The sequence below is a fragment of the Bombina bombina genome, chromosome 5, assembly GCF_027579735.1.
Source record: "Bombina bombina isolate aBomBom1 chromosome 5, aBomBom1.pri, whole genome shotgun sequence".
Lineage (NCBI taxonomy): Eukaryota > Metazoa > Chordata > Amphibia > Anura > Bombinatoridae > Bombina > Bombina bombina.
The window spans coordinates 517833501-517849426 of NC_069503.1; the positions used below are offsets into that span (position 1 = coordinate 517833501).

Below are 15926 nucleotides of genomic sequence, written 5' to 3' on the forward strand. Positions count from 1 at the left end.
GCCCTTCATGGACGTTTCTCTTGGCGGTGGTGGGGTCACTGGTGAGTGAGATGATTAGCTGGGTGTCGTCGGCGTAGGAGACGATGTTGAGGTTGTGTCGTCGGGCGATGGCGGAGTGAGTGGCCATGTAGATGTTGAATAGGGTGGGGCTCAGAGAAGAGCCTTGGGGTACACCGCAGCTGATTTCTGTGGGCTTGGAGGTGAAGGGTGGGAGTCTAACTTTCTGGGTTCTGCCGGTGAGGAAGGAGGTGATCCATTCCAGGGCTTTGTCGCGTATGCCGGCATCGTGTAGTCGGTTGCGGAGGGTGAGGTGGGAGACAGTGTCAAATGCTGCTGAGAGGACCAAAAAGCAACGCCAAAGAGAGAATGAGGGCGGCGGTCTCTCCTCGGTCGAGTAGGGTGAGGATGTTGTCTGTGGCGGCAAGGAGGGCGGTCTCGGTGCTGTGGTTGCTCCTGAAACCGAAAGTCTGCCAGTACTAAAATAAAAGGTTTTTAATTTTTTTTAGCATATTTACATATGCTGTGGTGTAGCATCCCCCCTTAGCCCCCAACCTCCCTGATCCCCCCCAAAACAGCTCTCTAACCCTCCCCATCTGCCTTATTGGTGGCCATCTTGGGTACTGGCAGCTGTCTGCTATTATTTCACAGTCAAAAAAGTGTTTTTTTTAAATGTACACTACTGTTACACCAGATATGAGTGGTGGCACTGGGCAAGTGGGCACAGTATACGCTGTGAGCCTGACACACACGCTGGCAGGCAGGCAACTGCAATTAGATTACACAGGAAAAAAAAAAAAAGCAGGCTGATGTTCTAGCCCTAAAAAGGGCTTTTTGGGGTGCTGTCGTTACAGCAGAGATCAGATGAGTCCTTCAGGACTGTAGTGGACAATGAATACACTAGCCTAGCTATCGATTTCCCTATTAAATCAGCAGCAGCTACACTGTCCCTCCTCTCACTAAGAATGCAGCTTCCGAATGAATCTAAAATGGATGCTGTCCTGGAGGTGGGAGGGTCTGGGAGGGAGGGTCTGCTGCTGATTGACTGGAATGTGTCTTTTGACTGTGAGGTATAGGGTCAAAGTTTACTCAATGATGAGGAATAGGGGGCGGACCGAACATCACATATGTTCGCCGTCCGCAGCGAACACGAACATGCTATGTTCGCCGGTGAACTATTCACAAAATCACTAGTGACAAGATTCTGCAATCTCCAGAGATCCACGACTAGCTTGATCCATACTACAGGAGTTGCCTAGCCCATCAGTGATATTGCTACATTCTTACCTCATATGATTGAGGGGACTGAAAGTAAGTGCACATCCAAAAGGGGAGAAATTGATGAAGATTAACTTTCTGACCTCACTGTTATCTACTTTTGGGACTGTGTATTTTACCACATATTTTTAACTGATTTTTAACTTATTTTTATATTTTTTGCTTATCCTATATTATAAAAGGCCAAGTGTTTTTCTGAAGCCGTCATGCGCAGTAGAGACAAACACTTGGCCTTAGATCCCTGCATGCGCACCTCCGTAGTTTAAGCAGCGCACAGCATAGACCTTCGCACGCGCACCCACCTGACCTCGCACGCGCACCTCCGCAATTGACACAGCAGCGCGAGGATCAGATACAACCTGACCTCGCACGCGCACCTCCGCAATTGAAATAACAGCAGCGCGAGGATCAGGTACAGGAGAGAGAGAGAGAGAGAGAGAGAGACAACATGGCCCGTGGCTTGGCTGCAATACATTGTATAAAATAGCTAGAAGGCAAGGGCTTAAGTTCTCACTAAAATGAGAAAACGCAGAGAGAGTCTTCAATTCATCTTTCTCATAAAAAAAATAATTTTAAACTAGGTGCTCTAAGCAAAATAATACAAAAGTAAACAAACAAACAACAACAACCATTTACTTGTTAAATAGAGAGCTATAAAGAGCTGTGGATATTTTACCTAGTTAAACTTGCATGTAGTTTATGTATAGTATGTGTGTATATATACTGTATGTGTGTATATATATATATATATATATATATCGGTGTATATATATATATATATATATATATATATATATATATATATACATATATATATGTATATATATATACATATATTATAACTGTATCCAGTAATGCAGTTTGCAGATATGTGTAATGCTTGATTTCCAACTATAAAAAATTAATGATGGGGTGATAGAAGAGATTAATTACTACTAGAACAGGGTATTTGACACTAAGTGCATATAAATGAGCATGTGCATAGGGTAAACGGTAAGAAGACAATTGCTACATGGTAAATGCGAAACTCTTCATTGTGTTTACAATCGCAATTATAAAAGGCTAATAGCATTTGAGATGTTCAAACTGTAACAGCTGCTGCTAATAATTAGACCTCTCATAACCTAATGTAATTAGAGTTTCCTTGAGGATGTCTGTGTATAATCATATGCACAACTTGAAACAGAGCATATATAACTGAAGGGTCTAAATTCTTTCTGCTTGGCAGTGAACTCAGCAATATGGAGGTTAAGAAGAAATGTTTAGAAAGATGATTTTTGCATAAAAATGAAACAGTCATTGAAAGTGGTAATAGTTAGTAATTAAATTTGATGTTTAAGATTATCTTTGAACATAGCAGATTATTGTTGGGCCAATTAAATTTTAATGGTTGAAAAAATATTTGGTGAAACTGATAAAAAACCCATTGGCAAGATTTGTTTTGTTATATATCTCTAAATAAAACTGTATTAATTTCCTAATTTTTATGTTCTTCTTATGAAATAACATTTCTTTCTTTACCTACGCACCTGTTGGCTAATTATGTTTTTGCTTTCTGTAAGAAGAGAAAAATAACCTTAGTTCAATAAGATTTAGTACCTGGATTTATCTGTTGATTTCAAGAACTTTGTTGCTAAGAAAATGGTAAGTCACATATGTCAGTAAATACATTAAGGGCCAGATAACAAGTGGAGAGCTAAATATTGTTTTCGCAAACACAATATTAGCACTCCACTGAGTAACACTAGCGCATGCTAACATGCGCTGGTATTACAAGTTGACAGCAATGTGAACGCGAGCTCGTGTTCACATTACTGGGAAGCATTGCACTCATGAGACCGCGCTTCCGTAGGCTAAAATAGAAGACTTATTCTCACTCCGTCACTGTGAGACACAGCATGAAAACCTTTGCGCAGTGAAAGAGTTAAGTAGTGCAGCGGTGGCAGCAAATGTTAAATATATGTATATGCTTATATACATATATATTTATGTGTTAATACAGTATGTGTATATACACATATTAACACATAATTATATATGTATATATATATATATATAAATATATATGGGTAGAAAGAGGGGTGATGTTTATCAAGCGCTGTCTACTGTATAAAATATTTGTGTGTAATATTTATTTGAGAAAATATATGTGTGTTGGATACCCTTAAGCTGCCATGCTCTATGTGTTATACTTGATACCACTAACAAGTATGGCGATTGCAATGGAAATAGAGGAAAAAGAGGGAGCGCTGTAGGGACCAAACTAATTAATGAAATTCAACTGGAAATACATGCCGCTGAATATAATATGGTAAAAAATATGGAAGAAAATACAATTAAATTCGGTATCTATTGAGAGACCCAAAAATGAGGATGCTGAAACAGTTAGATATATATTTACAGGGAACACAAGTTCCCATAGACCACACAAACCCACAGTGCTGTTTTTTTTTTCGTCTAAAAACCCACCACCCACCATTTTTAACCACTTAAAACTGCCTAGTGCAGTTGTTTTTTTCTTAAAACATTTGAGGGTATTTTTTGGGCACTTTTAGAAAATTAAAGGGACACTGAACCCATTTTTTTTCTTTCATGATTCAGATAGAGCATACAATTTCAAGTAACTTTCTAATTTACTCCTAATATCAATATTTCTTTATTCTCTTCTTTTCTTTATTTAAAAAGCAAGAATGTAAGTTTAGAAGCCAGTTCATTTTTGGTTCACAACCTGGGTTGTGCTAGCTGATTGATGTCTTAATGCACCCACTAATAAACAAGTGCTGTCCAGTGTTCTCAACCCAAAATTAGCTGGCTCCTTAGCTTAGATGCTTTCTCTTTCAAATAAAGATAGCTAGAGAACAAAGAAAAATTGATAATAGGAGTAAATTAGAAAGTTGTTTAAAATTGCATGTTCCATCTGAATCATGAAAGAAAAAATTTGGATTTATGATCCTTTTAACCAGAGATGTATAAACAATGTATAAACTAAATATTGGTTAGCACATAATCTATAAATGCATGATATATAAATCACAGTGAACATTCATCTTAAAGTAGAGGTACATAATAATTATAGTGATGTATCACAAATCAAATTGTATTATTTTACTCCCAATTAATACATAATTCAGAATTGAAACCTTTCAGAAACCTTTCAGAACCTTTCAGCACTGGAGGCAGAGTATTTTGTACTTATCACCCCCTCTTAGTGGACAGAAAACAACCTGCTCAATAGCCTGTCATCTAAAGCAATCAACTTTTTTATGATGTACATCAATGAAATGTCTTAATAGGGCTGATCAGGTAATTCCTCCCGAGATGTATGACAAGTGTTCCCTGATTTGAGTACCCACATTTCTGGTCGTCCTACCAACTTACTGGTGACAACAAAGCGTGTATTCAATAACATAGATAACATAAGAGCTAGTGCAATTGATGCAACCCTTAGGGGGCGATTTATCAAGCTCTACTCCAGTAATGGCTGATTTAAAAGTATTCATCACAGAGATAAAAGATTTACATTTTCTTCTCCCACCTCTAAAAGTTTCTATAAATTGAAGCCAAGAACTTTTAGAGCTATCAGTTTTTAAAAGACTTGGGGATAAGAGATTACCTAAGGTAAGGTTCTTTTCGTATACACATCTACAGCCTTCTACCCTGTTTTTTAACTGTTTATCTCCTAGGAGAATAGGTAAGTTCCTCTTAACAATAGAGCACACCTCATCATATTGGTTAGAAAAGGCAGTTATGAAGGTGGGTTTGCCTTTTGAGCCATCATAGTTTCCACATGGACGTCTACAAAGTAAATATCTCCTGTCCATGGCTGCCACCTCTCTAAATGCCCTCTTAACCATAATCCTTGGGTATCCTCTACATTTAAGCCAGCATTTTTAATTCAGTTAAGTTTTAGCCAAATTATATGTCCCTTAGCAATGTCCTTAAATACATGTCTAGGGTGACTACTTCTAGCATTCAGGAGAGAATTACCTGAAAAAGGTTTTCTATGTAAAGATGAAATCTTTTTTGAAGATGAAATCTTGTTTGAAGATGATCAAGGATTACATTTGAGAGCTATCTATGTGTGTGTTATTTTTAACCAATAGCAGAACATGTTTGCTTTTTTTACATTTTCCAACTAGGTGTGTGTTATTAGCCTATGATTACAGTCTGCAGACCGAAACTGGTATGGATTTTTTTCTCACTCTCCCTTTTTATCCTATGATGGATTGCTTGGACCCTTGTCCATTTTAGTTGTTTTTTGTACCTAATAAACAGTTTGGTTTTATTAGTTTGGACACTTTGACTTTTATTTTATTTTTACATCATTCAGTTCTTTGTTTATTCTTTCAAAGGGGTGCTCATTTTGCATTTTGAATTAAATGCAAATAATATAGCAAAAAAAATGTTTAACAAAATATAAAGCTGCTATAATATTATTGTGGTAAAACAAAGCAGCGCTACAAAATCTCTTTTTATATAAAGTAATGAATACATTTTTAGTTAAATATTTCAGATTTGTTTTCTTTATTCTAACGAACAAAATAATGACATAACTCTTCACTACAACCATACACAGATTACTGTATAGTCTGACTATATTAATAATTAGAGATCTGTTATCTTAGCATTTAAGACTTATTTATTCAATATGTATTTTGTCTTCAAAACTCAGATTCTTAAAACAGTGAAAATGTCATGGTCAACAAAATTTTACATAAAAGTACATTTACAGATTTTTAAGACCTTTAACAAAGATGTTGCCATGGCATCTTATGAAACACATTCTATTACACAAGTAGAGATATATTTTTATCAAAACAAAGCCCACATCATATGACATCAGATTACGAGCTACACTTGTGTAAAATAATGCAATTGAAATTTATAACTTTAATTTACCTTATAGAAATTAATAAATATTACCCTTAAAATGTGAAATATTGCTCAATTATCAGCTTTACCTCTTAGCTATGCTGAAAACAGCAGGGCTATCCAATTTGGGACAAAAATCCTGCAGTCTCTCATAGACCTACATTTTCCTGCTTCGGCAGCGGTCTGTTTGTGGAAACCCTCCCTATTCTTACCCAGCCTCGGACGAGTAACTACTTACCAGGACGCTGTAAGGATGGTATGATCCACTTCAGAGGCTACAGGGTTGAGAATGGTGGAGTCGAGGGGACACCCCAACAGCAGTCTCCCAGTGGTAAGAGTAGCATTTCAGTGTCTCTGGTTTGCTCCATTTTTGTAGTCATGCAAGTGCTTTAATGTGCAGGGTTTAAGGGACAGCACTTTGGAGGAAGTTGTTGGCTTTTGCTTGTTCATGCATTTGTATATTTTGGCGCATGGATTATCTACTCAAGTGCAATGATTTAACCACTTTACCATCTGGATTGTTTGCATTATCAATTTGAACTGTGTGCAAGTAGCCTGCTACTTTCTTAGTGAGTGGCCCAGTAGATTTTATAGAATATGTTTAGGTAATTTCTATGTACTATATATAAGTGTGTATTAAAAAATGTAAGCCTTGAGTAATGCAATTTCCCTTTCTTTCTTTTGTTTTTGTTAATTTGAGTGCTATTTTCTAGACTTTTGGGTACACTCACGGACGTCTCTTTTTCTATTGTATCCAAAGGCTGTGTTACAAATGATTAGGTTAAGAGAACCAATATGTTTGTACATGCCATTATCTTTTGTTTTACTGTTTAAAGTAATATGTATAGTCATAATTCAAAAGGGAAGTTTCTGTTCTATTACATTTGAAATAAAGAATGGTGGATACCAAATTCTTTTTTCAATATTTACTTAGTTCAGAGAAAATTGTGCGTTTTAATAAAAAAGTGTAAGGCTAACACTACTTTCGAGCACGTCTGTATATGCGTGTGTATATACATAAACACAAAAATGAAATGTAACATATAGCTTCTTATTTAAATAAATGTTTTAACATAAATTTAAAGAGGTATATGGTAAAGGCTCAGAGGTGTTTATGAGTGTTTATGTACATATACAGAGGTGTTTTTTGTATGTGTATATATTTCTGTGCACCCTAGACTTTCACTCGAGTGCTAACACACTTTACTTTTTACATATAATATGAGATCAAAAATTAATTCTCTGCTGAGTTAACTTGAGCCGCTAATATTTTTGCGCTTCACTTGTAATCTAGGCCTAAGTGTTCATTTACTATATTTTTTATTTATTTTCTTGACAATTTTGATTGCTACAAATGTGATTTATCTAATCTCAACTCGGAATTATTAATGAGTAAAATTTTCTGACAACTTTCCTTAAATTTGTATCATGTGACAGCCATCAGCTAATCACAGAATTATATACATATACACAGTAAAGTCTTGCACAGTCTCATTTGTACCTTTTACATATGTGAACTTATCGTTAGATATGTGCGATTCGTTTCGGATCGATTCGGAAATTCGGAAAATTCTGCAAATTCGGCGATTCGAATCGAACCGAATTTCCAAATTAAAATACTGCCGAATTACCAAATAAATCCGAATTACTTCGGATTTATTCGGTAAATTCGGATGGCCATGGATTACACTAGTATTATACAGTATAAATCTAATCCCACCTAACACTTACCGAAATTCCGAACCGAACCGAATCCAGCCGAATTTAGTACATAATACTAGTCTAATCCTCCTAACACTTACCGAAATTCCGAATTTCCGAACCGAACCGAACCGAATCCAGCCAAATTTATTCGAATCCGAATGAATCCGAAACAATACCGAACCGAATTTATTCGAATCCGAATGAATCCGAAACAAATCCGAACCGAATTGATTCAAGTTTTTCCGAATTCGAATCGCTCTGAACCGAAATTAAAAAAAATCTGAATCGATCCGAACCGAACCGAATTTTTTCGCCATGCACATGTCTACTTATCGTTCATTATTATGAACAAATGATGAATATGGACACATTCTGAGGAGGATTTATTCATTTGAAAGTGCAACACACACAATGATCTGGATTTGCACTTTGAAACAAATAATCCTGGCTCTAAAAAGAGCCAAATGCTGCTCCTCACAGGAATATTTGTCATCCATTCATAGGAACATGTGTCAGATGCACATATCTAGTAGCTGGTGCCTGAGAAAGTGTGCCTATAAATAGACTGTGCACAATTTGAAAAGGGAAGAAAAGTATGAAGTCTCTTAAAACTACATGCTCTTTCTGAATCATGAAAGTTTAATTTTGACTTTAGTGTACCCTTTAATTCCTAGCCTGTCACTCTGTCCTTAGAACTATAAATAAGAAAGCTTTACTAAGAGCTTAGTAAAAGCATACATATCTCCATTGAGATTTATTTTACTTTATTTTTTGTTACTGGTAGCTGTTTTTAAAGCATTATTTTTGGTGTTTCATCAAAAAAGCAAATTTAAAAAACATATGTTTATTATTATTATTATTAGTAAAAATAATAATAAAAATTATAATAAAAATTATTAGCAAAATATAGGTGTTCTCGTGCTATTTTTGATTGTCAGGTCTATCCGTCAATACATCTGTGGAACTACTATCCCATGTATAGGGCAGTATTAGTGGTGTACAAAATGCATTCTGTGCATGTTATAATTTTACTTCACTTTACCATGAATAAAAATTATTTAAAGCTACATGAAAGTCAAAATTAAAGTTACACTTTTAAATTCACTTCTATTTACAAATGTGCTTTTTATCTTGGTATCTTGAAAAAGAATATGCACATATGCTACACTAGTTGGTGCTAGCTGCTGATTGGTACCTGCACACATTTGTCTCTTGTGATTGGCTGACAAGTTGTGTTCAGCTAGCTGCCAGTAGTGCAATGCTGTTCTTTCAGCGATTGATACATAGAGAATGACGCAAATTTGATAATAGAAGTAAATTGGAAAGTTGTTTGAAATTGTATGTTCTATCCGAATCATGAAAGGAAATGTTGTAGTTTCCTGCCCCTTTAACAGTGTTTAATTTCTGATCTTTAGTATGCCTGAAATAAGTATTTGTCACCATGTTCCTTTAAAGTTTAATGTTCATGCAAGCTTCCAACAGAATTTAAAAAAAAATTAAATTGATAAATTCTGACTCTCCCATCTTGGAGAAAAACCAGCAGTAACTTAGCATTCTATAAAGTAAAGGGATATGAAACCCAATTTTTTCTTTCTTTCATGGTTTAGATAGAGCATGCAATTTTATGCAACTTTCTAATTTACTCCTATTATCAGTTTTTCTTCGTTCTCTTGGTATCTTTATTTGAAAAGCAGGAATGTAATCTTAGGAGCTGGCCCATTTTTTAGTCAGCACCTGGGTAGCGCTTGCTGATTGGTAGCTAAATGTAGCTAACATTCCTGCTTTTTCAAATAAAGTTATCAAGAGAACAAATAAAAATTGATAATAGCCGTAAACTAGAAAGTTGCTTAAATATGCCTGCTCTATCTAAATTATTAAAGAAAAAAATTGGGTTTCATGTCCCTTTAAAGATATCTTTATTATAATAAGATTTGTATTTTTAAGCCTGTAATTTATGCTTAGGTGTCAAATACAATGCATTGTACAAGATTACAAAACCACACAGATGGTCTTCCAGAGGCAGCATGGAAGATAATAAATACATAATTTACATTTCAACTCAGATTTTACAGATTATTTTCATCCTTACACTAAGTTAATGGCTAATTAAAATTACATTTCTGATAGAAGTGGTGCTAATTATGACTCTTTAAAGCAAATCTTGATATTACCTGTGTGTTTTTATATCTTTCCATACACATTTATTTCAAGTTTTGTCTTGTTTTCTAGATGGAGCAGTTGATTACGCTTTGGATTTTGTTTATCCTCACTATAGTCGGTAATTCAGTTGTCCTATATCTCACCTGGAATGAGAGGAAGAGGAAATCCCGTATGACCTTCTTTGTTACTCAGCTTGCGATCACTGGTAAGTCAACCTAATTTATACAAAATTAACATATATAATAATATATATATATGGTTTATGAGTACGGCACTGGGCCGAAACGCGTAAAACCTATTACCACTGTGTGACCCATGTTGATTTTTTAAATGGATTAATAAAGCTGTTTTCTTTTATATACATTTGGATGCTGGGACTGCTTCTTCTCTCTTTTTTCACAAAATTAACATATGTCTGTCTAATTTGATAATGTGAATTTTGGGTTAATTATCAGTTAAATGATTACTATATACAAGAACTTTTTTTGTCCTATATTACAAAAATAACTCAAAATGTATTTGTTTCTGTAGATTAAATTATAGTTATTTCTAATGCCCCTGAGAGATATAAAGGCTGATGAGTTATATTTATAATGGATTAGCCTAGTTTACTACAAGTGAGCTTTCTTCGTGTCTTGATATAAAACACGGGGAAAAGACGAGAAAATAAGTTCTACTTTTAAATGAGTTGTAACTTTGTGTTTTTTGTGATTTTTTTCACAAGAAAATTTGTATTCAACATGTGGATATCCAGTAATCCTCTAAGATTTAAGGCTTTTCCTTATTTTATAGATCATTACATGATGATAGAACAACTGGACGCACAAGTTGATTCTCAGAGTAGAATAAAAAAGTTATACAAAAATTGAATGGTTATTCTAGATTCCTAGCTATTAATAGACTAAAACAAATGATTTTCCCGTTTAGTAATACTAAATACATATGCCATACAAATCTGAAAGGAGCATGGATTTTCACAAATGAAGTGTTTTTCAGATAATTTAGGTAATAAATGAGAGAAAAAAAAGATGAGTGATGAAGAAATTTGGATTGTTTATGTTAATATGGAACTAAAGATTAAAAGGGTAGTCAAGTCAAAATTAAACTTTTATTATTCAGATAGAGCATGCAATTTTAAGCAACTTTCTAAATTACTCCTATTATCAATTTGTCTTTGTTCTCTTGGTATCTTTATTTGAAAAAGCAAGAATGTAAGCTTTGGGTTCAGAACCTGGGTAGCGCTTGCTGATTGGTGGCTTCATTTAGACACCAATCAGCAAGCACTACCCAGGTTCTGAACCAAAAATGGGCCGGCTCCTAAGCTTACATTCTTGCTTTTTCAAATAAAGAAAACCAAGAAAACGAAGAAAAATTGATAATAGGAGTAAATTAGAAAGTTGCTTAAAATTGCATGGTCTATCTGAATCATGAAATTTTAATTTTGACTAGACTATGGGGCATATTTATCATGCTCCGTATGGAGCTTGAGGCTCCTTGTTTCCGGCGAGCCTTCAGGCTCGCTGTAAACAGAAGTTATCAAGAAGTTATGAAGCAGCGGTCTAAAGACCGCTGCTCCATATCTTGTCTGCCTGCTCTGAGGCAGCGGACAGAAATTAACCCGATCGAATACGATTGGGTTGATGATTGACACCCCCTGCTAGCGGGGCAGCATTGCACAGCGTATGCTGTCAGCATTTAGCGATGGGCAGCGCACATGATACGCTACTTTGTATCATGTCCGCTCGCACATTATTAAATATGCCCCTATCCCTTTAATAGTTCCTCGTTTTTTGTTGATTATGATTACATTTGTATAATTTATGTTACTACATTGTGGAATATTATTGTAATCTATTTTGTAATCTTTGCATTCAAGTGATACTCTGTTCTGGCTTTTCTTTTCTTTTCTGTTTTAAATTGGCTACTTGTTTGTAGCATTTGTGCTTTGTATTTCTTTGTATTTCTTGCTGCTTCTCTATGACCTGTATACACCAAGCCAGAAAATAATGTTACAGTTACCTATAAAGAACACTTTTTCTGGCTTCTAGCACTATGCATCGTTGTCTAATTTTATGGGTCAATAAATTGCTGTTTATAGACAAAATACCTTAGCGCTTCATGCTGACAGTTATTGTATTGTACACTAGCTTCAAAGCTGAAAATACGACAAACAGGGTTTTAGAAAGACTCACTGATATAACTTTTCTCATTATTAATAGGCTTTTATAAAAATGATAGCCCATCTTTATTTTGTGCTTTCCAAATGGCACCTTGCTATTTATTTACTATACTGCTTATTAGAAATCTCTTTCCTTTACATAGAATGCAGCAAATTACGTTGCATGTATACAGAGATACATATAATTATAGGACATATTAAAACTACTTCACCCATTTAGCTCACACAATTTATAATCTGTGTAAATTCTCAAAGTATATTTGGTCATATATGTTTCTCTTGGCTAAGCATTGTTTTTTTTGCATATTCCAAGTAAGCATAAATTCACTTGTAGTATTAAAGGACCAGTCAATACAGTAGATTTGCATAATCAACAAATGATTGGTAAGAAGACAATGCAATAGCACTTAGTCTGAACTTCAAATGAGTAGTAGATTTTTTTTAAAATAAATTGCAAAATTATGTATATTTCCACTCCCCCTGTATCATGTGACAGTCATCAGCCAATCACAAATGCTTATATGTATATGCTGTGAATTCTTGCACATGCTCAGTAGGAGCTGGTGACTCAAATAGTGTAAATATAAAAAGACTGTGCACATTTTGTTAATGGAAGTAAATTGGAAAGTTGTTTAAAATTGCATGCTCTATCTGAATAATGAAGTTTACTTTTGACTTGAGTGTCCCTTTAAATGTAAAATGTATTATTTTCGCTGCTTAGTCTAAATATAATCAAATTCATTATTCTAAGCCAAACCTAACTGCCTTCCAGTAGAACTACAAACACGGAAACTTCCATGACTCAACATGACAATTGTTTATTTAAAGGGACAGTCTAGTCAAAATTAAACTTTTACGATTCAGATAGAGCATGCAATTTTAAACAACTTTCCAATTTACTTTTCTCATCAAATTTGCTTTGTTTTTTTTGTTATTCTTTGTTGAAAGCTAAACCTAGTTTGGCTCATATGCTAATTTCTAACACCTTGAAGGTCGTCTGTTATCTCAGTGCATTTTCACAGTTTTTCACAGCCAGACAGCGCTAGTTCATATGTGCCATGCAGATAACATTGTGCTCACTCCCGTGTAGTTATTTATGAGTCAGCACTGATTGGCTAGATGTAAGTTTTTCAAAAGTACTGAAATAAGGGGGCAGTCTGCAGAGACTTATATACAACATAATCACAGAGGAAAAAGGTATATTAATATAACTGTGTTGATTATGCAAAACTGGGGAATAGGAAATAAAGGGATTATCTATCTTTTTAAAAAATGAAAATTCTGGAGTAGACTCTCCCTTTAAATAAAGAAATATTACTTAAACTAATACAATTATGTGATTAAATCTTTGGCAATTATATTTTTACTAATTGTAAATTATAGATCAAAGCTATCTTAAATAACATTCATAATTGTGATATACATGTGTAAAATTGTATGATTATGATTTTTGAATATTTACAAGCAAATGTTTAGAAAGAAAATTGCATGCAGAGTAAGAATGTAGTCAGATATTAGCTGTTGTTGAGTTTTCTTTGCCTGATTTAGTCAATTTAAAAATGTTGGACTGATTAGATAAGTTATTTTAAGGTTTCTTTCTTGGAAAATATGTGTTGCACATATTCATATCCATACCATGCATTCTAGTATAATGTCACCTCTAGTATAATGTCACAATCTGAGCAGTCTTTATTGATAAACGTTATCTACCCTAACTATTTTATATTTTTGTCTTATAGTGTTTTGTAAATTAAGTTCTCAAGCTCTTCCAAAGATCATTGTTTACGCATTATTCCTGGCAGAACAGAAGCAGCACAAACATAGAAACATAGAAATATAGATTTTGACGGCAGATAAGAATTAAGGCCAAACTTTCCTATAAAGTATAAGCTTAATTAGCATATAAGGTAGTATTATGCTTATTAAGGCATTCATTAAGTTCCTCACAATAATTGTCTTTATCACCTCTAATTAACGTTTATTCCATGAGGCCGAATTATCAAATGTCTGTGGGACCTGATCCAACAGTGCGGATCAGGTCCGACAGACATCGCTGAATGCGGAGAGCAATACGCTCTCTGTATTCAGCATTGCACCCGCAGCTCACAAGAGCTGCTGGTGCAACGCCGCCCCCTGCAGACTCGCGGCCAATCAGCCACCACCAGGGAGGTGTCAATCAACCCGATCGTACTCAATCGGGTTGAATTGTGGCGATTCCTGTCCGCCTCATCATGACCCCTTCTTCTAGTGTTGCTCTTTTTGTTCAAAATGCTCAGCTTTATTAAGCCCCTTAATATACTTGAACGTTTTATCATACCATATTTTACACCTCTCTCCTCTATACATATTAAGGAAATTGAGCCTTTCTTTATATGTTTTAATTTTAAAACCATGTGCCATTTTAGTAGCCCTCCTTTGAACATCAACTCTATTACAATTTTAGTATAATATTTAAACAGATATACATTTCCCTGTAGCCCTTTGTATTAAACAAAACAGGCCCCAGGACAGATCTCTGAGGAACACCACTAGTAACAGCCCCCTCATGTGAGTGCACTCCGTTTGTTAAAACAGTCTGGCCCAGATTACAAGTGGAGCACTATTAATATTACAAATCGAAAGTTATGGGTTGCACTTGACTGCAAGCCAAAATAGTGTTAAAAGAATTAGCTCAACCTGAAGCCTGAAGTAAAGTGTTCACTAGAATAAAAGTTTAAAATAAACTTATGTAAAACATATTAAAATAAAGTAAACTTATATATTAACATATTTAACATAAATATGTTTATTGTTGAAATAAATGTTTAAAGATGGTTAAAAATAGATTTGGAATATGTCAGGGTGTTTGACTGGGAAGGGCTCAAAAGTTTATTCTCATAATGGATAGAGAAATAAAAGACATTGGGGGATATTTATCAAAGCATCAACTATGTTGCATTTGCGGGTGTCAATACGCTTGCCTAACATCGCCAAACATTGCGGCCACGGATCTGAATATGATCTCCATATTTATAAAAAAAAGCCGTCAAAAACATGCGCACCAAGTATGGGGCGATGAGCATCGGACTGTTGTTAACTAACAGTCATCGATGACGCTGTTTTTCGTGTTTATCCAACTTTATTTATACCAACTAAACTGTACACTAACACCCATAAACTACCTATTAACTCTTAAACTGCCGCCCTCCCGCATAGCCGCCACTATAATAAACCTGTTAACCCCTAATCTGCCGCTGCCGACATCGCCAACACAAATAAAATGTATTAACCCCTATTTCTCCGCTCCCCAACACCTCCACCACTAAATAAACTTATTAACCCCTAAACCTCTGGCTTCCCACATCACCAACACTAACTAAACCTATTAACCCCTAAACCGTCAGCCCCCACATAGCCAAAAACTAAATGAAGCTATTAATCTCTAAACCTAACAACCCCTTAACTTTAAATTAAAATTACAAGATCCCTATCTTAAAATAAATTAAAACTTACCTGTAGAATTAAAATAAACTAATTTTAAACTATAAATTAACCTACCCTAACTATTATACTAAAATTAAATTAAACTACCAATTAAATAAACTAAATTACATATTAAAAAACCTAACAATACTCAAATTATTTAAATATACAATTAAACATTATTACAAAGTACTAAATTACCACACAAAAAACACTGTTACAAAAAATAACAAACACTAAATTACGAAAAATAACAAACAAAATGATCCAAAAT

At 34.7% G+C, this 15926-nt stretch overlaps 1 protein-coding gene across 1 annotated transcript in view; it reads left to right on the forward strand.

The window, feature by feature from the left end:
- NPSR1 (neuropeptide S receptor 1) overlaps nucleotides 1–15926 on the forward strand; it is a 763169-nt gene that overhangs the window by 13356 nt on the left and 733887 nt on the right. The window contains exon 2 of the mRNA XM_053715773.1: nucleotides 10081–10216. Coding sequence (XP_053571748.1) covers nucleotides 10081–10216 — 136 coding nt within the window. The remainder of the gene's footprint in view (nucleotides 1–10080; nucleotides 10217–15926) is intronic.